General features: G+C 41.9%; 1 protein-coding gene across 1 annotated transcript in view; it reads right to left on the bottom strand.

The window, feature by feature from the left end:
* The window catches only part of slit1b (slit homolog 1b (Drosophila)), a 110,619-nt gene that overhangs the window by 76,664 nt on the left and 7,929 nt on the right, over window positions 1–26,026 (bottom strand). The window contains exons 2-4 of the mRNA XM_050045353.1: window positions 12,064–12,135; window positions 10,886–10,957; window positions 10,695–10,766 (exon numbers count right to left, since the gene is read on the bottom strand). Of these exons, the coding sequence (XP_049901310.1) occupies window positions 10,695–10,766; window positions 10,886–10,957; window positions 12,064–12,135 (216 nt within the window). The remainder of the gene's footprint in view (window positions 1–10,694; window positions 10,767–10,885; window positions 10,958–12,063; window positions 12,136–26,026) is intronic.

Genomic DNA, 26,026 nt, shown 5'->3' with positions numbered 1-26,026 from the left:
TCACACAACTTGAGCAGTATAATCCAAGTCTCATTTGTATGCTCAGTGCTTCCCAAACAGACAGCCATTTCTGATGAGAAGCTGTATTTACAGTAAAGAAAAACTTTTTGATGCTCTCTTCAAAGCCAGACTCAACTGACAAAAACAGTTAATTTACCTTGCTGAACACAGGAGCTGCTGGTCTACTGCTGCCTTGATCAGCTAGTTAGTTTGTGTTATTGTGTAACTTTGGCTGCGTTCAGACTGCAGGCGAATCTGATTCAAATCTGATTCCTTCTCAAATCCGATTTTTAGGGCGGACTGCCCACACTGTTTTTAGCAAGTGTCCAAATCGGATTTGGCTCTGTTCAGACTGGGCCACATTACTGACCAATCTGACAGGTTGCTGTGGCAACGACGTCAGAGCGGAGGCGTCATCTAGCGTGTATTGTGTGATGTCATATAATTGCGACAGCAACAACAAACATGCTAACGTTATTAGCACAAGCCTCTAGACTTTTTACATTGTATAAATTAGCCTTGTGGCTAGTGAACTTTTCCTCTACTCAGATTTTCATTTTTATGAGAACAATATGCTATTTTAACCTTATTTAAAAAATATATTGATTCACTCTAAGAATAGAATAGTACCTGTGGTGGCTTTGTTTTTATTAAATGAACTAATTAACATTCAAATTAGTGCTTGTGCTTCAAATTTAAAGTATGTATTAAAGTTTTGTGCAGAGAGGGTGCACACAAACACTGGAAAGACAATGTAGGCAGACACATAGCTTGTAAATATCCGCGTACATCCAATTATCTCGCAACACAGTGACAAACCGTAGACGCTTACAAAAACTGCATGAATGCAAAATTATCACATAGGAAAACACAAAATTAATTAATGCGTGTGCAGACACACACTGTCTCTCTCTTTCACAGTGTAGACACCTATAAATAATTTTGTCACTCAGTGACACAAAAACACAACACACATGGCTGCTGTATAGATGCAAATCTGTGTAATTATCACATGTGTAAATGCAAGGGCACAGACACACACACAAAAACAGTCAATTATACTGTACAAATGCAAATACAAGCAATTATCTCACACACACACACACACACACACACACACACACACACACACGCACACACACTTACATACAGACATATTACTCAAGCGTGCTCTGCCTCTGGCTCAGTAAATTAGTCGGGTAAACGTCGAGGTCACATTCCGGTTAGCCTCTAACATAGCCGCAGCCCGGCAGCTGCTATCACCGCCTCTGTTAGCTTCACACCGCTAATTAGTCGCACTCAGATGCCAATCAACTGCGCTAATGAGGACAGCTCTGCCTTGCTGCCTAATGAGAGAAACTCTCCAAGTGTCTGAGGGGAAAGTTACTGTAACCGTAAGGACACACTCGAAAAGACACACATTAAATCATGCGCACAGGTTTTTAATTTCCTTCTGTATTGTAATATCATGCATACATCTTTTTGCGTTGGACATATTTTACTCAAACACAACTGTCTTACTTGTATGTGTTCATATTTTTTAACATATATATATATTCATTACCATAATTGTCAAGTGTACTGTGAGGGCTGGGGTATATTCTATCAGAACTACTGCAGATGATACAATATTTTGTCAGATTATAAACAAGCAAAAGCCTGATCCAAACCGCTTCACTCAGCTGTCAAAGAGAGCAGGGGGCGATTTATTGTTTAAGACCGGGGATGATGGAATAAACATTCAGACAGTCTCTCCTGCAAGACATTCATAAGACCTTTCAACATGGAGATTACGCTGTAGGGCCGCTACAAAGTCACTTCTTTATGCCTCCTTTGCATTTTTACACAGAAGCAAACAATGGCGACATCATGCTGTTCTGCTGTGTGATTTTAGACAGCATACCAGCATTGCAGAGGAAAAAGAGGCCTGACGGGCATGACATGTAACACAATAGCATCAGCCTCTAATGTAACATACAACATATGTGTTGTCAGGGCTTTAACAACAACAGTCATTTACTATCCATGTTATATGGTGATTGATCTCATCCTCAGATGGTAAAGAGCTCCCGGACTTTATTGTTTTCCCAGTTTGCGGACATTTTCAGCTGCTGTTCTTCCTCTTTGAGTTAGCTGCTAACTGCTATCAGCTGCTTTTTAAATCTCCCTTCGGTGGGTCGCACATTTAACACATTGTCAAAACATCATACCCATCCCTTCCATAGTGCATGGAATATAATGCAAGACTGGTTTGAGAGGTTTCTGTGGATAACGGACATCTTGATTTCACTAACATGTCATTAGCAGAATCCACTTTAAAATGCTAATAAAACCAACCAGGGCAGCTCTGTTAATGAAATAAACATGTCACATTTTACATCTTCCAAGCCCACAGGGTGCAATTTTCTGAAACTCAAAGAAGGGTGGCGAACAATGCTGATGTGAAAACACCAGCGCAAACTTTTTGAACAAGTGTATACAAAGAGGCAGCAGTCAGTTGCACAGTTACCCACCGAATTTAGCCTAACAAACATGTTGAATACATTTTCAACCACATAAAACATTTGTTGAATGATCTTTTTTTTTTCAAACCTGCATTTTCTGAAGTACATCCATGTTTGCTAGCTGGCAGGCTTCTTTTTTTTCTGGCACATTTCTGGTGTCTAACAACACCCACATGTTCATGCGTTTGCATGGGATACAGAAACTAGAAATACCGCCTTGGGGTTGTATGTCTCTGCCAACCAGTTGGGTTGCAGCTTACATCCATGTCTGACTAGACTCATATACAGCCATGACAATAGACAATGCTCTAAATATGGGTGTTGCTGCAAAGAAGCTACAAATTTTAAAGTGTGGATGCTTCACATATATCTTCAACCCGGGAGCACAGAAGGTCTACACAATCACCACAGTTTCAAGATGGGCACCCAGGATTAGTTTTCACCAGTTCATTGTACAACTCAAAGTCTCCCCTTCTGTTCCTGAGTTATAGTGCTGAATAACAGCCAGAAAAGCAGAACATTACAATGTCATGTTAAAGTTGACTTTTGACAAAATATCTCCAACATGCTCATCCGTAGTGATCCAAATGTCCTGAAGCCCCGACATAAAAAGTTGTTTTTGTTATGTCGGGGCTTCAGGACACTTGGATCACTACGGATGAGCAGTATGGAAATATTTTGTGGTTTCAATTTTGTGTTCTTGGACGTTAGTCTGGGGCGCCGTCAGCCATTAGGTGTGCTAGCCGCTCCCCCCGTCGATCTCCGCAAGGGATGTGAGGACTCTAAAACTTCACCAGGGCCTCCGTCGGCATATGGGTGAGTAGATAATGGCTGAATTTTCATTTTTGGGTGCACTATCCCTTTAATTGTTGAGTCAAAGTGGAAGTTTGTGCCTAATGTAATAACATTCCCCACATGCGCTCCGGAGATATCATGTTTACAAGAATGAGATATGACGTTACAGTGACCTGGACCTTTGACCGTCAGAATCCAATCAGTTAATCCTTGATTCCAAGTGGATATTTGTGCCAAAGTTGAGAAAAATTCCCTCAAGGCATTCTTGAAATATTGGGTCACGAGAATGGTACAGACGGACAGGACATTACCCGAAAACCAAATGCCTCAGGCCACAGATGTCGCCGGCAACCTGCTCATAAAAGCATTGCTCCATAGCAGCACAAATCAAAAACCCCACATTGCACCTTTGATCCAGGCCAACCTTGAACATGATCACATTCAGGGGCAAACTTACAAAGAACAGACAACGGCCGCTGATAAAACCGTGAAAAGCACATCACTTGCAACCGCTATCTGCCCTGACTCAAGGTCCGAGTAACTAAAGATATTGCACTATAATATTACAGCACAAACATGCCCATTAAGTTTTGCAATGTAGTGCATTTTGTCCTTTTTTTGGTCTGGTTGCAATTATCTATGCCACAAAGTATAAATGTTTGCACCAACAACACAGTAGGCAGAACAACTGCAGAGAGAAAAACAAAACTGATCAAGTCAGACAGCGAGCTACAGCTCCTGACCGACTTTCAGCAAAGAATTTAAATATGATAAAAAGAAACAGTATTTGCGATTTAATAGCCCAGTCTGTCAGTGCTCTTCAGTTACCACCAACTCTCTGAAGACGCTAATGATTTCACTGTAACTGCATGTGGCTATTAGCACTGATCTTTGTGAATTCGACTGCTTTAGGAATGAGGCTCATTTGCATACAAGGGGGCTAATTTTGCCAAATGTATGCATATTACATAATTGTAAAAGTGCTAATAGCACAGGAGCTTCAAGATGCTATTTGCTTGGCAGCGCAGCTAGAGGTGCATTTCACCCTTTGTGGGTGCTTTCACAAGTGAACAGTTTCTTTTTGTCTTATTTGTGCAGATTTAGAGGCCACAAAAGCTGCACAATCCTAATGTGAACTCTCTACTCAGATTTGTGTCAACTTTTCTTGTTAGCATCGACATGTACGTATGATCAGGGCTTTGGTCCAGCTTTATTTTGATATTTATATGGATATCATTGTTTATATTTATGGATTTAATGTTTTAATTATTCCTTATAAAGCCAGGGTTGACAGGAAGTATCACTTGTTATTTGTCTGAGGGAACAGATCCCATCTATCCACGGTCAAAAGCACACCTGCCGAAGCTCCTTTTCCACTGGCTAACCACAGTTCACCTCCAGGTCAAGGTGAGTGTGTGTGTGTGTGTGAGAGACATCTAACTACACTCCCATAATTCTTGGGTTCCCCTGGGGTAACGAGAGGTGCTGGGAGGGGGCACCCTGGTACACACACACACACACATTCAGGCAGCCTCTGGGTATCATCAAAACACACAAAGGGCTGTTACTGGGTGTGGAGCGAGCCCTTCACACAGCCACACAGAGCCAACAAAAGACTGCAGAGAGAAAGAGAGAGAGAGAAATGAGAGTCCACAAAATCAAGAGAAGGAAGGAGCTGAAGCTACAACACAGAGGTGTAGAGACAAGAAAGTGCATATGAGAAGCTGACAGGACGTAAAGTAGAGGCTTAGGAGAAAGCTGTGATTATGTTGATTAACCTGACAGACAAAAGAAAACACAGGGAGCTTCCTAACATCATACAGGTGTTGATATGATAACCTGCACCGAGAGGAAGAGACTTAGGAATGTATGATACATTTTAACATGAAATCAGGCGTGTGTACATATATATGAGGGTCCACACGTAACTCTAGAGACATGAGCGGATGATGAAATTCCCATTACACAGACCCCTGCGGCAACAGTGAATTGATGGTTAAATATGTGAAGACCAGAGTGTAGATACCTGACAGGACTCGACAGGCTGGGTTCATACAAATATTTACATGTGATGTTCAGGTTGACGTGGTGCTTCAAGTCATTTACACTAAATATAGTGTAAAAATAAATAAAAAGGTTTGATCTACTGTCCGTGTTGGACTATCTCTTGGTCACTGCAGGGGTTTGTTATTTATGTGACAATGCATGACTGCGACACATGGAAACAACAGATGCATGATAGGGTAACACAAACTCCGTGCTTCAGCGTACATAAAAGGGAAACTCAACCTGGACCTTATTTTCCCACGTTTTTGTGTCGAAGTGACTAATGGAAACAATTTTTTGAATTGGTCCAGTATTGAGAGAGAGAGCTGCAGCCATAGCATGGACACAGGGTGCAATGTAATTCCAACGTGCAATTGTGCACCGTCAATTTACGCCTCTGAAAGTGTTAAATTGTTATTTAAAGTGTCTGACAACATTACGGAAAAGACCCTACAGAGAAATAAAAACATTTTTCCTGTCTGTGTATCTTGCTCAAGAACAAGTCTCGTTCTGACTTCTCGCGAGATGTGACTTGTTGCAGTGAAAATAACAATGGAAACATTAGTGAGAAATGGAGAATGGACTGCCAGGAAATGTTTGTTGTGTTGGGGTCCAGGAAGCGTAGCTTAGTGTCGCTAAAAGATTTTCAATGTTATGGTTGAGTATTAAGCCGATTTCGACAATGTGGAAAATTCTGTGAGATTTCAGAACGAGATTTGTCCTTGAGGGTGACTCAGTTACACACGCCAACAAACAGATCAGCATAAGGTAAAAGAAAATATTCTATTTCTCTGTCGCGTTACTTTTCATAATGTTGCTAAAGATGCACAGTCAACTCTGCATCCAGGTGAAGGCACAAATTATAGTCCCTTTATGGGCGAGATGCAATGACGCGCCACCACAAAATACCAGTTGTCTCTGCCCAAGCAGTGCTCAAACATCAGCCCCAATTAATCTGCACCAAGTTTGAAAGAGAGACTTAACAAGTAAGAGATATATAAAAAGAAGTAACCACCGTAAAATTTTCACTTGCCTCCATGTTGCTTTCTTCTGTTTACTATCCTGTTTCCCAGCCAGACGTAGAAACACAGAAAGGCATGCTTGTCCGCTGTGGAGCCGTGTACACAGCTCTGGTCTACTGGCCGTGGGAAAGGAGTCCATTGATTTTAGTGGGTTTAACTGTGTTTAAAAAATGTGTATTTGACATGAAAACATGGGGAAAAAAAGGTTCCAGTTAAAAAATACCAGTTTCCCTTTAACTGCATTGGGCTGGGGTCAGTTCGGACATAAAAACAGAACGCCTGTTGAGTTCGGGTCAGGCTTGGTTACTCCTCTCCTGGACTCGGGTGGGGTTCAGGCAGAAATATTCGGCCTGAGCTGCACTCTAGTGAGTACATACAATCTGGGTGAAAGTGTGTTCTTTTAAAAAACTCTATAAAAACCAAAACCACAAGACCGACTATCAAAGACAAACAAAAGAAAGAATCCGAGGGAGGTGTTGAGGGTGGTGGAGAGAAGAATGTAGACGAAGAGTAACTGATGTAGGGAAGGTAATTTGGACAAAGAGACAAAAATGCACACAAACAAAAAGTAGCTCAGTGTGTGTGTGTCTGTGTGTGTGTGTGTGTTGTGATTCGGAGGGACATCAGGCTTTATAGAGTCCATCAACACAGCAGGAGGAAAAGAAATCACTCCTGCTGGAGAAAGTGCTAATGGCTCTGCACTGTGTGTGCTGCTTTATCTGAATGTGAAAGCGCGCGTGTGTGTGTGCTGATTGATCGAACATGCCAAGTCCATCTCGGCATTCCCTGATGGGAGGCAGAGTGTGAAATTGCCAAAAAGGCAAACAGCAAATAATCAGGACAGACACACACACACATCCACAAACAGACTGACACACACACTTTCTTCTCCCCTTTGTCACTCAAATAGTTTCTGTTTGCCTCCCTCCTTCATACACACTCACATTTACACACACACACACACACACACACGCACCCACTTGTTCATCCCCACCTCCTTTCTGTAATTAGTTGTATTTTTCATGGCTGTTATCCACTTTACTTCCTCTCCCTCTGCGCTCAGAGGAAAAGTAAGAGTGTCTCTTTGTATCTGCACATTTTCTCTGTCAGCCGCTAAATCCATCACACACACAATCATTCACACGCACAGGTACAAAAACACATCGCTGTCATAAATGGATCAATCACTGAGAAAAGTTAATTAGAGAGCTCCGTTGAGTTTGCTTTTCTTTTTTTTTTCTCCAGCAGTGTTTGTATGTGCGTCTCCAGGCGTCTCCAGGCAGTAGCAGATACATTCCCCATCCTACACTACAAACACACATTTGTAACAAAGACTTCAGAGCAGAGTGTGTGTGACACATTTAGCCGCATAGTAACCAACTGCGTCCAAGCTTTCAGTTATTAAACAGAGAAAAAAAGCTCTGTGTGTGTGTGTGTGTGTGTGTGCATAGTTGTCAAATTAAAGCTCGACTGTGCCTACTGCTCCTGTGGGACTGTGGGAAGTGATTTGTGGTGCTTCTGCTGTCCGAAGGGAGACTATTTGCAGTGTTTTCTAGGTGAGAAAAATGGGTCAATTTTTGATGTGAAAACTGGCAAAGCACGCAGCCTGAAGCAGCAGAAAAAGTCTCTGTCTGCCTTTTGTATGTGTGACAGTTTATTACTTCAAACCAAACAAATACCAGTAATTCACAATATCTGTATATTAGCTAATATGCAACCTAAATGTATTATGGTTTAACGCCAGTGTTTATACACTTTGTACACTGCAGGGTGTGGGATTATTGTATTGCGTCAGGAGTGCCAATTCAGAGTGTAGGTAGGGGTTTTGGGTTTAGGGAGCTAAAATTACTAAATTAGGTGGGTTTTGGTTGTAGGATAAATCAAATCAAATTTAGCTTGATTTTATACTAGGATGGCAACGGTACGAAATTTTCATGGTACGGTAACGGCCTCAGAAAATATTGCGGTTTCACGCTATTACAGAATTCACCCTTTGTTGGCCTTCTGATTGGTCTGCTCACCCACCAACCAGAGTGCTCCTCCCCATAGCAACAGTTGCTAACGTACTGGGGTTCGCCAAACATCGCCCCAGACTGTGTTTTCCCAGGCTCGTTGTTAATGGCGTCATGGTGAAACGCAGAGCTGTCTAGCTGGCAAACGCGGATAAATCAGTGACTTATATTATTTTAACATGGTTAAAAGGTGCGCTTGGGGTGTCTGCAACAGTGAATCGAGATATCCAGAACGTATTCCCGGTGTAGTTTTTATATATCTTTTTAATGTTATAAGAGGTGATGTGATCCAACAATGTTACGCTAGCTACAGCCTGTTGTTAACTTGCTTTGCTAACCTGTTGGGTAGGCCTCACAGGCCCGGCTCGTATTAAACGTTAACTTGCTGGCAACGTTAACATTTGTAGAGGACAACATTGCTATTTATATAACATCAGCTAACTATTACTGTGGTGTTAAACTTGTAAACACTCTCAATATAACGTTAAAGTCGAGTGAGAGAGCTAGCAACGAGGGGGGGACAGCTCACGTTAGTGGCCATGGCTACTGTCAGGCATCGGGATAAAACAACAATTTCACCAGTTTTCGGAAATGTCATGTAATGCCCGTTCACTCAACTGTGGCCACATTTGTTCTCTATCCCTGACACCGCGTTTTGGACAGAATGATCAATTCGAATTATGAGAAAGTTAAATCTCCCGGTGTTTTCCATTGTTTCCTATGGGAATGAACCCCTGCGAGACTAGTTTTGTCGAACCCAGCAACAGTAACCAAGGAGGGCGGGTCTTGACAAAAGGTGAATTAATATCAGTCGCAATGACCGTTAAAGGTATGAAAACAGAAGGGTTATTTTTGGTTGAACAACAGTTTTATTGCTAGAATTGAAACCTTTGAAAATAATTAAAATAAAGGTGAGATTCTCTGTCCAGTTGAATTTCTTTTCCAGTACTGAAACTGGTATACCACCTCCCACCTTAAGTGATACATAAATACCTGAGGTAAAACAATGGAAACAATCCATGAAAGGAACGATACCAATGAAAATCTATACATTGTCAGTTCAGGGTGCTGTGTCCGCTATGTTAGCTGCTAGCTGTTAGCTTTTATCCATGATAACTAGCCATTATCCCTAAATAAAAATACCCTCATCCAATCCACTCACACAGCTAACACATACATAAGACTCATCACTAAATCTAATAACAAATACTGGCTGCAGTTTGCACAAAAAAAGCAGGGCAGCCCAGTCCCCAGAACAAAATCTTGGCATTGTATGTTTCTGCAAACACCATGTTATATTTGCATGTTTCATACTTTATCATATCAGCCTTTCTGAGTGACATAGTACATGAGCTGACTTTGTCATCAGGAGGTGGAGGGGATAGTAGGTAGTGTGACACCTGGGCAAACGCTTGCCAAGCTGCAGACCACTGTTTGAGACAATTGCTGTGTTTTCTGTGTCTTTTTAGACACCAAACGTGGGTGTTTTGTAGCAACCAGCTGCTGTTTTTTAACTGTGAATGGAGCTACAAAAAGAGGGTGTTTGACCTATACATTGCCAGAAGGGGTTGTGCCAGCAAAACCAGGTATTTTAAGCCAAAACATGATCTTTTCCTAACCAAAACCAAGTGGTTTTTGTGCCTTAACCTAACCACATCTTAACCTCAGCATTCTTGAAACACAAAGTTTCAACCTATCTGTTACATTAAAGCATACAAATGTAACTTATCCGTGGTTTGCAGAAAAGTACGCCAACATTTTTCCTGGCATACGACAAGTAAAAAGTATAGTAGAGTTTGTGTATTCGTGCTGAACCATCACGGTACGAGGGTCATGTTCTTGTGTAATCAGAACCAAAGTTCAAAAGCACAAGTAATCCTAACCCTGACCCGACCGGAAACTTTGAGGTCAGCACAACACTGCACACCACGTTTGGGTGATTTGAATATTTTAATATAGCCAAGGTGGAACGAACTGAAACACTCCTCCCAATGTTTTACTTTTAATTATTTTACTTATTTTTGAAAAGCTGTTGTTCAGTGTTCATACAATGTAATACACAAGCAGAATGAACAAAATACTCTCAGTTCCCCACAAAACAATTTAGTCTCTTTGACATCTGCACCACTGTTTGTTTAAAATAAATGAAAAGAAACATATCCATATGCTTTTGGATTTTTTTTCTGCTGTACCGTACTCGCACCGAACCTTGACTTCTCTGTAATGTTTCACCCCTAGAGTATAGGGTTCAGAAGTTAGATTTAGAATAGAGGGAAGTAAAGGACAGAAAGTATGCAGAGCTTTTGGAGACTCACAGTCGAGACAGGCCTTCGTTCTTCTGAAACAGGAGCTCTGGAAGTTCTCTCAGACGGTTCTTGTTGAGGCGGCTGGATGGACAAAAAAGAACTCTGAATTAAAAAACTTGCAGCGTAAATGTTACAGTTAATTTAGTGAGAGTCACCTTCATACTATACGTATTTGTGAATGTGTCAGTGTGTGCTCTCACAGTCTCTCCAGCTCCTTCAGTTCATCAAAAGCTCCTCTCTCAACGTTACCGATCTGGTTCTCCATCAGATGACTGCAATAAAACAAAAGACAAAAAAATAATAAAAAACACTGCAACATTAAAGCATAAATGGGATCTGAAATGTATCACTATCAATTCAGAGATTTACTCTTACAACAACATGTCCTCATATCTTTATTTTTCTCAACATTATTCAAGCACATAATTTGTATCCTTGGTAAAATATCAGGATGTATTACAACAAACATCGGTGCAATAAGTTAATTAAACTAATAATGGCAAGATGGTGGCATCAATCTGCCATTTTGTAAACTTACTTTGACATTGCATAAAGAAACTGAGGCTCTGCATAAGTCAAAAGACAAAATGTAACATCCTTCACCTTTTCATTAATCATATTGAAAAACCAAAGCACCAACACACATTATTTCTCCCACTGTTGCTGCTGGGATCTGTACACTTGATAAATACACTCCACAGACTCCCACATAATAAACCACTGGTGTAACACTCAATCCCCTCCTGACAGCAGCGAGCCCCGGGCTCCCAGCAGGCTGCTAATCTGTTCTGAGCAGGCCTCCGGAGATGTCATTAGTTCCTGGCATGTCATCTTTTTAACACCTCATGTCCATCACTGACACTCAACACAGTCCCAGTCTTCAGGTAAACACAGGAAACCATCAGTGCAGCCTCTCCCAGAGGGCACTGTGTTTCCAGGTCAAAAGGTCGCAGATAAACCCCTCCCTGTTGTAAATTTGACTGACACTGACACCAAACAAGCACCTCTGGGTGGCTCATGTGTCACTAAAGCATCATTCTGTTCCCTCTGGCATTCGGTGGCACCACAGCCATGATTCCCACATTCCTACGAGACCTAAGACTCGTAGGAAGCAAAGAAATGTGGGAAAGAATCTCAGCTGAATACATAAAAGCTGTTGCCCCGCCAACAAAGAGCCTGACAGCTGGGAGAGAAGGTCAGGCATCTTTATTCTACAGAAATGTAACTGGAAGAACAACAGCAAAGAATTGGCTACTGAATTAAAAATGTTGCACTTATTTAAAGATATTCTGGACAACAGTAATGTGTAAAAGGAAACTTTGCTGAATGACAAATGAACTTTGATGTAGTTGAAGGAGTGAATGTGGCAGTGACTTACAGGACTCTGAGGTGTTTGAGACCAGAGAAGTCTGCCTTGGTGATGACGGTCAGGTTGTTTCCGTTTAGATCACTGAAAAAAAAACCAAGATAACAGCAGATTATAGGACAGGAAGTAAACTGAACACAGAAGTCAATATCAGTACATTCAAATAATCAATGGCAGTGCAGATGCAAGATGGAACAGAGAAGGGTCTATGTTGTCCTAAATACAATGTAATCTTTAAGATGTTAACGTCTGTATGGCAATATTAAATGTCTAACTTAGCTTGAGCAGTTTATGTTTTTATTTGTACTGGGCATCTTCCATAATGAACACAATACGGCGCTGCACATGGACAGTAAGTCGACATTGATGCAGGCTTGCTGTTGGAGGGTTTTATAACCCACTTCCACTCCTCACTAGTTGGTTTGGGACAGCACTCATTGTGGCGGACCCTCCGCTTGAATGCAGAAACAGAGTGAATGTAAGTAGGGAGAGGGTGATTTGGGAAAGGCACTTGCAGTTCCAGTGTTAGGGCCATTTCATGGTCGACACACGCAATGCGAGGAAGCGACGCGAGCAACGCACTTCCTTTCATAGGCAACACATTAAACGCAAGTGACGCGGGCAACACTTGAAATGCAATACATCGCTCACGCAATAGGGGGTAGCAGAGTCACCGGTACAGTCCGGGTGATATTCATATTTGATAGTCAGATCAAAATGGCTACTGAAGGCATTCTGATGCTACTTTTGAATCGGCGGCAGCAAAAACATCAGGCAAAACGTAAGGATAGGCCTAGAAGGTGGTTCGTTCGTCCTCTGAATTGCAGCAGAGACTGGTTGACTTCTTCCACTTCTTGTGTGCACGTCCAAATTTGTCCCTCACGTTCTTCCAATCTTTTTTTACTGTTTCGATGCTCTTTCCCATTGCCATTGCTATCTCTTTCAAGCATTTTCTACTGCTATTTTATTAGAGTGCAGGAAACTAGAACTGTCATATAAATGGGGGTGTGCCCATACGAGTTCGCAAAGTTTTTCCTCCTCACCCGCCATATTTCATACCTGCTTCTTCTGTGAATAACAAAAAGTGGTTAATTTCAAGTACGTCGCTTGCATTATTACTCCTGCTGGCAATGCATGGTATTACACGCGTCGCTGCGCTGCATATCAAAAACACATTTTGAGAAGCAAGCACGCATCATGGCGGTCAATGCGTCTCGATGCGTCCCAATGCATTTGCATCGGTGTGCCTTTGCGTCGACTATGAAACGGCCCTTAAGTGAAGTAAAGATACTGTTATGTCAATGCAGTCTGGCTTGATAGAGAGCATAGATAAATTCACTTTAAGTTTAGTTCCTCTTCTGAAAGGGCTCTCTGTTTGGGAGGCACTGAGCTGGATGAATGAGACTTGGATGATACTGCACGGGTTGTGTAAGAGTTTGTAGACTAATGTTTTGATACAGATTGCTGTTGTTAAACATGGTCACCTAAGACCAATTTCTCTGTTTCAGGATTCTTCACTCACGTGAGGAATGTGAAAAAAAAAAAGAAGTTTTCTTCACAAATTCCACGTGACCCAGGGTGAGATATTGATATATGAATTAGGGATGGGCATTTTAAGTAATTTCCATATTTGAATACTCAAGTACTTGCAAAAAATCAAAAATCAAATGTGAGAATAGGGTCCAAAATGAACAACCAAGCAAAAATGTGAGGGAGGGTTTGGTTAGCCTAACTTTTTACCCAAGTTTAACGTTACATGGCTTGCACGTATATTTATTTGGCGACACATATCGAGACACTGATGATGTCTTTATGATGATGATTTTACACCTAATTTTTATAAGTTCCAGTTCATTAATGAACATATTATCGTACAGTACTAAATTGTTTGACTTTATATGTGTGAATACATTGCTGCTTGTATCTTTGAAGTTGTCCTTCGCCATTCTGCCTGTAACGTTAGATCAAGTGATGTCCGACTGTAAAAGTTGAATGTTATCTGCAGCTGCACAGATGTATCATGTTTGGAAAGATGGATGAATCCGTGCAGATACGTTTTTCTTTTACTAAGAAGAAAAAAAAGTGTGATTGTTCTATACATTCGACGAATACTGACATCTGAATTGAGAACTCAAGTACTCATGCCTAATACAAATGTTCATTTGGGGGTCAAGTATCACTTTAAGAGTGGGATTCTAGCAGCAACGTTGCCAGATGAACAGATATCAGCCTCAAGATCTAATTTATTCTGAAAATCCAATTTGATGATGATGCTTTTATGACTCATCAGCTGCTGTGGTCTGCAGCCAAAAAGTAAACTTCTGCCCTGATTCGTGACGCAAAGACGGCAGATTAAGCTCCAGTGGAACTTTCTACTCCACAAAAAGTAAGATCTTTCCCCGAGGACGCTTTCCATGAATTTATACTGTAAAAATATCCCTGTACTGTACAGCACATTGTTTCTGCTCTTTGATGTTATTCTCACTCAGTTTGCAGAGAAGAAAGTATTTTCAGTGGGAGGTCACTTTGAGGACAATCTACTTTTTTTTTTTTTTTTTACCGTAAATCCGCCAACGTCAGCTTAAAGTTGCAAGAAAACCAAGAAAACTGTCTCTCCCAGACTTTTTTTTTTCAGATGTACAGTATGAGATTCCTTCAAAGTTGTAACAGCTACTGTTTAACAAGAGTATCATGTTCCTCCTTCACTCACACGCTCTCTGTTTAAAATTTACTACTGTTGCACTCATTCCAAGTCACTCATGGTAGAGGCTACAGAAAGTTTCCAGCCATTTTGAATACACACTTTAAGTATAAACTGCTCTCAGTGTGTGTTATGTGATATTGTACTTAGGCAGGCCCTCTTTTCAACACAGTCGTAGAGGCTGCTCCTAGCGGGAGGGGTTTAACCCTATGACCTCATTGTCTACGTTGATTGACAGCTGTGAAGAAAGAGAGGGGATGATGTCACTCTTCCCACGAGGCTTTGTGGAAGGAGAGGTAAGCTGAACCCTGTGCACGTACCTGTATGTGTGTATGTGTGTGTGTTTGTGTGGAGTGTCGTGTTACTGTAGTACTGTAAAGGGTGGAGCAGAGTGTGACCTTGTCCTGTCCTGTATAACAGAGAAAGACAGAGTAAGATGGAGAGAGAGTGGATGTTGTGGTTTGGGTGTGTGAACCGGATCTATACTTCACCGATGGAAATGCAAAGAAAACACCTGGCAAAGAATAATGATAAGTTCATAATAGAAAATGAGCCCCACAAAAAATAAAGCGATTGTGGTCTCAGATTCAGCTTTCAAGAGTTTAGTTTCTCCTCCACGGAGTTAACAACAACTAAATAAATTTTTTTAGCTGCAACCAGAGGCTCTATAGCTTGCTCAGTCAGTCGGTCGGTCCACAAAAATTTCCCCACCCTATGATAGCTACAGTTTTAGGAGGCTGAAATTTGGCATGGAGGTCAAGGGCGTGTTTGAAGGTGTGTGCGTGTGTAGATGCCAATTGGCTAAAAAAGGGTGTGGCAATGTGAGTGGCTCTTCGCAAAAAGGGTGCATGACTTCAAAATGGATTCACAGAGTTTGCCCAAGGTTTTGCTGAGTAACTGTTTGTGCTAAAATGAAAAAAAGGGGCAGCACATGGATGCATTCAAGTATATGGTCGCAGTTATTACGAATTTGCGCTTGTCTTTCCTAAGGTCATGTATACATGTGTACATCCATCACTATTATCATTCCTCCTCTCCGTATTGAACTTTAAAACCAAGTCTGGCCAAGGTTAACTTGAGGCTCCAGCAGTCTGAGTTAGATAAGCTTCCAAATCTTCCAAAGTGATATTCTTTTTAGTACAACATCCCTCTTTTTGTTTCCCCAGTCAGTGTTTCCTTGCACAGCTGCTGTGGAAAGATAGGAACACAAGAGGGAATCTTGTACTAAAAAGACTATACACACTTTGTGTTGAAGCAAGTTTGGCCCAAACTCTGATTTTGCTAGAGCTGCAAGTAAAAATTATAGTGATAAACAAATAATTTCTCATTATTTTTTAAAATGTATGGTGCTGTATGTAACTCTGGAGGGAGATAGTTGATTATTGAGTCTCATTTGTAGGTTAACAAATATTGACGCTTTTGGTTGGTAGTCGGACCGAACCACCAACCCAAAGCATCAGTATTTGACGTCTGGGAATGAGAATCAACAATAAACTATGCTCATGATCATTTCCAAGAGCGATAGGTTGTAGTAGTTTTTATTCAAAGCTTTCCACCGTTGCGGAGTGTGCTGCTGACCCATCCTGGTAAGCTACTTCCACCACTGATTGGCGATACTGTATTTTGCAAACAGGAAATATTAAATTCTCACTATGCACACAGCCAGTCCTCTGAAAGAATGCGGGATGCACTGAGGATACACAACATATGTAAGCGAAAATGCTGCTAAAAGCAGGTATGTCAGGTATATCAGCACCCAAACTACAATACTAAAAACTAAATCCTAATGAAAACAATCTCAATATCTTCAACTTCACCATCTCCTCCCTCTTTCTGAGGACTCAGCAGGATTGGGAAGTAAAGTAGTACTAGCAGAGATATTGGATAAAGCGAGATACCCCACTCAGCTCACTTCCTAATGCAGTGACATCAGCGGGGGGGGGGGGGGGGGGTTGAGGGACAACAGGCTCTGATTGGAGGGAGAGCTAACCACGCCCACTTAGGAGACAGGAAGACTAACTGTTTTCTTAACACTGGATAACCCTATGGTGGGGTATCTCCCTTCATCCAATATCTCTGGTACTAGTCCATACCCACTGAGTACAGCATACCATACCATGACTTAGTCATACCAAAAATTAGGAAAAAAAAACCCCAAAACATTTGGCCCAGCAATCGGTCGCATTTTAGCCATTTTGAAGCATTTTTCTGTTGTTATAGCGCCACCCAGTTGCCAATTAGAGTTTAATTTCTCCAGTCACCTTGAGGCGTCCTGTTCTACATATCTACCAAGTTTAGTAAAAATCCATATGGCTGTTAGGCCTAGATAAGAAATGAGCTCTCTAGCGCCCCCATTTTATTTGATGGGGTCAATAATGGAGGGGTCCCCTCAGATTATGTGTGGTCATATGCCTACAAAGTTGCGTGGTGATGGGTGAAACCCTTGAGATGTTATACACCTTTATGTGATGAGCCACGCCCTCCGCAATATTCATTGCCTTATAGAAGCTCAGTTTTAGTAAGTTTTCCAACTTTTGCCAAGAGGGAACTTTAGATATTGGTCCCTAGATTATGTTCACCCAGTTTCATGCAGATCGCTCAAACTTCCTAGGAAGAGATCCATTTGAAGTGTTTTTCAAAAAATTCAAAATGGCGGAAAATCTATATAAGCGGAAGTTATGGGTTCTTGAGGCAAATGTGTTCCTCATGAGGAGAGGCATCTCTGTGCAAAGTTTCATGTCTCTACGACATACGGGGCATGAGATATGCCCATTCAAAGTTTGCAATTTCAATCGGTTGCTATAGCGCCCCCCTTTGGCCATTTGATGTAATATTGCTTCATTCGCATCCTCCCATGACCCTCTACCACTGTGCCAAATTTCACATGGATTGAAATTTGATGAAGTCAGTGAGGAGAAAAACGTGGAACAGACACACACACAGACACACACAGACAGAGTTTTCGTCATTATATAGTAAGATAAAAAGCAGGACTCCAGTGATGCACAAAAATAAGTTTCATTCTTCTCTGCAGCGAATTGGTGCAGTTACAACTTCTGCCTCCTGTCAATGATGCATTGACAATGGACGGACAATATTGTTGGGTTTTAGCCAAAAAAACTGGTAGAAAGTCATGGCACTTTGTGTTGCTTCGGCACAAACAGCTGAAGCTGCTAAAGAAAGCACAGCCACACTCTCCATTAAGTAATTGCTCTGCACAATGTCACAAAAGCTGATACAGCAGATTGCTGCACTACAGTGAAGACTATGACATTAGGAGGTGGAGAATGTTTAAAGGTAAAATAATCACATCCCACTGGAAGAAAATAATATTTTGCGGGGTCTTACAGTCTGAAAATGGAGGAGGAGGTGGTTCTGAGAAACTGGGGGGAAAGCAGAAGCAGGGGATTGGCTGGGACAGAGGGAGGGAAGGATGGATGTAGACAGGTCGTGGCGGGGGGTCCAGAATCACTCCCTGAGTGTGTGTGAAATTACCCTGACAGTTAGATCGCACAGGCAAAACAATCATGAGGAGGGAGAGAGATGTACAGCAAGCAATGATTGTACTGCCATACGATGTAAAAGCATGTATAGATGCTGAGATGGACACCAAGTCTGGACACATTAGCTGCTAATTACAAAATTCTCATAAGGTTTATATTTGGGGTATAAGGACGAGCAGAGACACGAGGGAAGAGATGAACACAAACACAGCCCTGATGAGGCGTGGTTAATCAAGTTTTGTGCAGCATGGCGGGGTCAGGGGTCAGCTGAGCGACAGACTCCCCTCGAGTGGCGACTCTGCCAAACAATAGCTCATTAAAGCAGAACGCGTCTCACACACACACACACACACACACACACATACACAACCACAGCCTTAGTGGGCAGTGAGGCAGTTGATACGCTCAGCTCTGCTCTCCACTGTTAGATCTGACATGCAAGGAGAGCAGGACGAGGGCGACGGAGTAAGATGATGAAATACGTGGTATGGTTTGAGAGGAAGAAAAATAGATTAAAGACGTACAGTGATTAAAGGCACTGATCCTCAAGTAGAGCTGGTTATCACCCCTTAATGATTCTTGAGTGCCAGCAGAAATTTGTCAGAGGAGTTGAGTATCAACATCTGTCGAGTATCAGAAGATTTCTGATCTAAATCCTTGTTTATGTTAAGATGCCATTAAACACCGATGCCTTGAAAAATTTTGCAGATTTTTCTCAATGAAAAAGATTTGTATTTGTATAAACACTTGTTTGCAGTCCTCAGCCTAAGGTACATACATCCCTTTCCTATATAAACTTGCCTTGACTCAGTATGACTTGGCGCGTCAGCCCAGCGCGGCACAGATTTGCATCTCCATACAACAGGGCTACCCGCTTGAAGGTATGTCTTTAACTAATGATGCGCTTGTCTTGAGTCAATGACATTTAAAAGCACACCCTTTTTAGCGCCGTTTACCACTGTACTGTGCAACGGTTGTTGGTAGAGAGTTACTTATCATCATGGATTTTCCGGCTGTTGTTACGATTTTGCTCGGCAGTTGAAACTTATGAAGTTGAAGCTAAGTCTTGCCATAGCAGCAGAGGCTATTTAAACATGTCGCTGAATCGTCTCTAAATAATGACAAAGCCCATCTGATGTCACCACCACCCACTTCAAGGTGGTCTGACAAGCTTTTAGCCGACTTCTGAGATGGCCCATCTTGGGCATGACTCTGCAAAACTTGGCACATTTAAACTAGTAATGCAAATCAACGTGGTTTCACTCAGCGTGGCTAACAATGCCAACGAAAAAGCCATATGATAGTCCCTCCAGGATGTTGCAATGTTGGATTCGCAACATTCATTCATTTTCTGGAACCGCTTATCCTGTCGGGGGTCATGGGAGGGCTGGAGCCTATCCCAGCTGACACTGGGTGAGAGGCAGGGTACACCCTAGACCATTCACGCTCACTATCACACCTATGGAAAATTTAGAGTCACCAGTTAACCTGCATGTCTTTGGACTGTGGGAGGAAGCCGGAGTTACCGAAGAAAACCCACGCTGACATGGGGAGAACTCCACACAGAGAGGCTACCCCTCCCTGGAGTTTGAACCTGGAACCCTCTTGCTGTGAGGCGACAATGCTAACCACTGTGCCACACAACAGTTAATGCTAATTCAGCCAATCCCTGTGAATTCTGCGCAACCTTCCAATTTCGTCCAATCACCGCAATTTTTAAGAAAATTTGACGATCACAAATAGATTCTAATTCTGTGGGAAACAATGAATGCTCATAATAATAAGCTCCAAATCTGAGACAGCATTGCAACTATTTTTGCAATTTCCGCAACTTGAATTGCAATTTTTTTTAGAGAGGCTGCCATAAATGAGGTATTTCAGGCCGCAACAATCCCAAAAACCTTCTGCAAAATCCTGGATGGACTGATGGACTTAAGTATAACCAGCCTGGTGCAGACAGAAGGTTGGTTACAGTGCAAGTCGCAGAAAGTTAAATAAACCAGGTATGAGCCTCTTCCCATCTTTTTGTTGTATATGTGGAACATATAACCCAGTTCTTCCATATCCCTGTATTCTGATTGGGTATAATGGGCACATTTCTAATCTAAAAATAAAAATGAAATCTTTAAAAAATATCTACGCCTACATAGGATTGTAACTTCAAAGAAACCAAAAAGGAAATATAATACGTGTCTTCAAAGCGGTCAAAAATAAAGGCCCAAATATCAGCACACAATATTGGCCGTTGACCGCCTCCATCCATATCTGCTTTTAAAAATCATCACACTTAGAGAAGCAGTGCAGTAGGATACATTTGATAGCATCCATGTGGCCAATCGATGCAAATGGCTCATTTTAATCTGCTAATCAATTGAGCATGATACAGGATTGTGGGATGCTGAGACGAGTCAAGTATCAAAATACATACACACACGTAGCATCATCCTTTCCACACAACCACAGTACAGAGCAGTAATAAACAGTCTCAACTCGTCTGAATAGACGAATATAGAAACCCAACACTTTTCTTTGCTTACTACACAGCGATCCAGTTCAATCTGAAACCTTCATGTAATGCATCAAGTGCATTTGTTTTGTTGACTTCCACCCTGTGCGGCTACAACAAATGGCCCAAGAACTGGCTTGTTTTAATGAACAGAGTTTGGAAATTGAAAACAAATCAAATTCAAGTGCTTGCAAATTCAGTCAGTTTCAGTTTAGGACTGTTTGGCGTCAGCTTTTTTTATTTCTGGTCGTCATTAGTGTACACAACTGGCTACCAGATGTCAACACATGTCTGCCAGTGGTCATACAGATCACAAATGCACTTCGGTTTTTGTTTTGTTTTTTAGTGCAGATTGAGGAATTTAATTCACAATTAAACTTGGGATTCCTTAAGATAAGATAGGAAGTCTGAGAGGGGATAGAACACAGCCTTTAGTTAAGGAATTGCTTCTGTAAGAGGAAGAAAGGACTCTTCCAATCTTTGAAAGAGGTTGGTTTCTGTAGTTGGTTTGGATTCGGTCCTGACAAGACCACAATGCAGGTCTGGTGAAAGTAGACTGATCCATGACCCTAATCACATTAAGATCTTGGTTAGTTAAATCCAGCTTTCAAAGGGCAGGAATCTCAAACAAAGTCAAACAAACCAGAGGGCAGAAATCAATTGAGACCATGCTGACTGCTCCAAATGATCATTTGTATACCAGTTACATACTGCGTGCCATGTTTTTTTCTTGCATGCCACTTGCAAGCATTCTGCAGGTATGATTGGGGGTGGCGATCAGTGCTGGGCAGTAACGCGTTACACTAATGATATTATTTTTTTCCAGTAACCAGTAATGCAGCTAACTACGAATGAATTACTCCAAAAACAAGCAACTTGTTTCAACGTTACTTTTGTTATCACAACATTAATGACTTGAAATACAACGGTCACATCAGCTGACTCATTTTAGTAATCGTAAAATTACTTTATTATTCACGTCATGAAGCAGCAAGCTACATGAAAACGCTTACCTTAGCGGCTGAAAATATTCCTATTACTTTGATTTTGTTTGAAGGAAAGATGACAAGAACACTGTTGCTGCAGGTAGTCGGACTAAAACTCTTTCCACTGCGAAAAACACCCTCAAACCTCTGGTCTGAAACACCTTGGCTACTACGACAGACAACACAACAGCGCGAAGCTCCTTGAAATATACCCCACTAAAGGTAAGCCCTCTGTGGCCGCAGAGGTCGGCTGTAGCCCTACACTGGCTAAACAAACAAAACTGGATTTTAATCATGGACAGTTGCAGCTACAAAGAAGAGAGCGTGTGGTTTGATATGTGGTGGATGAAATCTTGCTTCATGAGTGACTCCCCATCTCGCGGGCAGAGCCTCAGGAAAATACCGGTCACAGGCAACTGAAGACCCCCAGGTACACAGAAGCTATCTAGCCTTAGCTACACTTAACGGTGATTACCCTGACGTTCACACTGTGGCACACACCTCAGTTTTGGGGAGACACACAATTACCAATTTTATGGAGTGTAATGGAAAAGTAATTTTACACAACTCAGGCAGTGTAATCCAAGTCTCAATTCTCCAGTCGTATGCTCAGACCTTCCCAAACACATGCATTTTTGCTTAAACATTATGATTTAAAACACATCAGTACGAACACACTTTGTGTTTGAATTCTGCTCAAGCAGAGCTCATGTACAGGGTGCACCAATTGTAGGCGAAGTGTTTCAAATTGTAACATTGCATGTGTTTGGGAAGTACTGAGCGTATGACTGGATATATGAAGCTTGGATTATACTGCCATGAGTTGTGTAAGAGGTTGTAAATGGCTGCTTTCATATAGTTTTGCTGTTGTTAAACGTGGTCCCTGATGACTTCGATTCATGAAGAATGTTCGCCTTATTTGGATTTTCTGTTCATCGTGGAAGCATGGGAGAAAAACAAAGTTTTCTTCATATATTCAAAGTAAGACACAATGAGTAATTGATATACAAATGGTCATTTTGCAGATGAAGTATACTTATTCAGAGCACTTTGTTGCAACCCTGGGGTGGTTCCTGTCTTTGTTTGGTCATATGAGAATAGAGCAATCAGTACAAGATGTGACCGAGCAGGAGGTTTCTCAGGACCTTTCCAACCAGCCCTGGAGTGCTTCATTTGGACCAAGATCTGACCATGACTAATATCCCTCCCAGACACTTCGTAAATGAGCCAAAGAGTAGCAGCAAATATTCTGCTGCTCTGAACACAGTCATTTCCTGACCAGGAAAGAAAACTACTGAAATCTGCTGCGTGAAATATTACCAAGTCAACACAAGACTGCACTGCAGATGTAAAAGCAATCTTAGTTTTCACCATCACCTCCCCTCTCCTCCTTCCCTCTACAACACCTCTTTCATATCATCATCCTTCCCTCTTTCACTTCCCCACTTCTCCTCTTTCATGTTCACCTCCTCCTCTTTCTCCTCTTCCTCTGACAGCCTTAAACAACTATTCCTCCCTGTTCCTCCTCCTCCTCTTTCTTGTCCTTCTCCTCCCTTCTCCTGTTCACTCTGCTCATTACATCTTTCTCCCCAGATGCAGCACAGTGGATGTGACTTATATTAGTGACCACACACACACACACGCACACACACATATTCAGGTCTAATGACACTTCATTAGCGGCATCTTTCCCACTGAGGGGCTGCGGGGGAAATGGTAAGATGATTATAAGAGATGGACAGAGAAAGAGACAGAGGGAGACGCTGAGGTGGCAGTCATTGCTAATGAAATTGAGAAACGAGGTGTGTGTGTGTGTGAGAGAGACACTAGGAAGGGAGGACTGAGAAGTGATACTGAAACAGAAGACAATAATTCAGCTACTGGCATAAAAAATTAGCTACTTTACAACTACTCCATATTTAAATGTATTCAACTTCATAACAGCTGGTGTCTTCCCACTGACACCTGGTGGAATCTAGGACCACTGTAAGTTTCCATTCAATCCTCAGAGCCTCACAGCACTGAAAAAACACATTTGAAAATCTAACATCAACATGTGTTTACAGAGACAATGTCCAGGTTACTCAGGGCCCTGACACAATAAGGTGACGATCGGCCGTCGGTAAATGTCGGGCATCTGGTGCTCTGGTTTTGCAGTGTCCCACAGTGTTGGCACTAGTCAGCCCTTGTTGGTTATTTTTTGTTTAATTCAGCATGATGAATTGCTGGTGGAGCCCGTCGGTGAGAGAAATCCCCTTGATTGGCAGTTCAGCTCAGTGCTCGAGAAGATAAACAAAAGTGAGGAAAGCAAACACACCACTAAAGTCAAGAGGGCGTGAGATCGAAACACACTTGTTATATTAGCAAGATTATTTTTTTAGCCATTGAGCTCTTTAGTAGAAACATTTCAGAATCGTTTGTGTTATTTTTCGGAGACACACAGTAAATGTGATTTTGTTCTTTCAACACTGGGTTGTGTCGTTACTGATGCTAACTGGTTAACTCCCACCTTGAATCTGTCCTGCTGGTTTCATGTTACCCTTTTTGAGTGACGAATACAGACTACCGCCGCCTGCTGCTATGGAGCGTTATTTCCTTTCACACAGGTGCAGAATATACGTGCTAGTTGGACATTGGCTGTAGTCTTTGCTGTGTGTTCAAGTGCAAATCTTTGGCCGAGACACAGGTGATGTGAGGCAACGTAAATGTCGGCCCTTGTTGCCACTAGTTCTTTGACGTCCATTTGATGCGTCTGGGTCTTCAGGATAAACCACAGACCTAACCGTGCCCAATGTAAAATTTTCTCAGTGAGGTCTGTGGATCATCATGAATTACCTGGACACTGTTTCAGGAAGTCATGTTTCTGAAGAGATATCCAAATAGGGTTTTTAGTGCTTTAGCCATTAAAATAAACAGGTTAGGCCATTTGTTCATTGCAGTCATCACCTGCAAGGCCAGAAATCTTCTGCAATTACAGATCTCGACAGTTATTCTGAATTAAAGGCGCTGTATGTAAGAATGTGGCCAAAACGGTTACTGCACTCAAATTCAAAATACTGCCGCGAGTCGTGTCCGCCCCCCCTCCCCTACAGATTCGAGGTCGCTGGACAGCGGCACGCTGGAGACTGATTTGTTTGCCCACGGGCGGCTGCCGTGGCAGGGCCACATCGCCGCGTCCTTGATCTTCCGTTTTCCAGCAGATCGTTCGAGCAAGTCCAGCTTCTCTGCTGCTAACGCTGCTGCCGGGATACAGCTGAGGAGAAGCCGGCTGCTAATGCTATGTACTGGGACACTGCTAATGCTGCTTGCCGTGCTGCTGTAGCTCAGTCGTAACTGTAACTGATGCTGAGACTCTACTGACTGCGTGACTGGTAGACGGCGGTGGGTGGCGCAACAGGCCAAAACACAAATTCAAAACATAAACATGATTTGCGGACCGTAAAATATTTTTTTAAATGCGAATATTCTGGCTGTACTATTGTTGTCGGTGAGATCAGTATGTTATATGAACATTATTCCTTAGTCTCTGTGACATATTAGGAGGATTTTACGACCGTTTGCTTTAGATTTCTTACATATAGCTCCTTTAAATGATTTAAGAAGCTCAGACTTGTACTTCTTGACTTCAGTTCATCACAAAATTAGGATGATATTGTGAGTACTTCATAACTGGAGCAGAGTTTGGTTTGTTAGTTCTCACTCTCAGCTTAAAAGCTGAAAAAAGAAAGATGACCACAAGAACACATTTAAGTCTAGCATATGCTCAGAAAGACTATTCATTCAAAGTGATCACATATGCATGGGGAACGAATCTTTATAGAACGGTTCGTATGATATCCTACGAATCAGCGCCCCAAGAATTATGTTATATCTGTAATGAAAGGATTAACGTAAAGTTAGAGAGGTTAAGTTTAGGAAAGTAAACATGCTGGGGATGTTCCTTAAAATGACTCAAATTTCACTTCACTTTTACACAGTTCTAAACACATGCCAGTGCACTGATTAGGTGATCGCAGCCTTCCAAAATACATGGGTTATGCACAAATTACTGTCTCATATTACGTGGGATATATATGAATTTAGATGCATTATTTTTCGTAGGAAAACGTGTGGACAGTTAATGAGAACAGCCTCTAATGAGACCTTCCTGATCCCCATGAGGTCAACGATTAAATTCTGGGGTTGAGGATATTTTTGGTAAAGGTTAGGTTTAAGGTGTAAAGCGTAGGATTTGTCCACTGCAGTTTGTAAACACAACATTCAAAGCTGGCCCCTCCTC

This window comes from Epinephelus moara, chromosome 5, assembly GCF_006386435.1.
Source record: "Epinephelus moara isolate mb chromosome 5, YSFRI_EMoa_1.0, whole genome shotgun sequence".
NCBI classification, from domain to species: Eukaryota; Metazoa; Chordata; class Actinopteri; order Perciformes; family Serranidae; genus Epinephelus; species Epinephelus moara.
The sequence above is the reverse complement of the archived record's forward strand: the minus strand, read 5'-3'. Positions and strand labels throughout refer to the sequence as shown.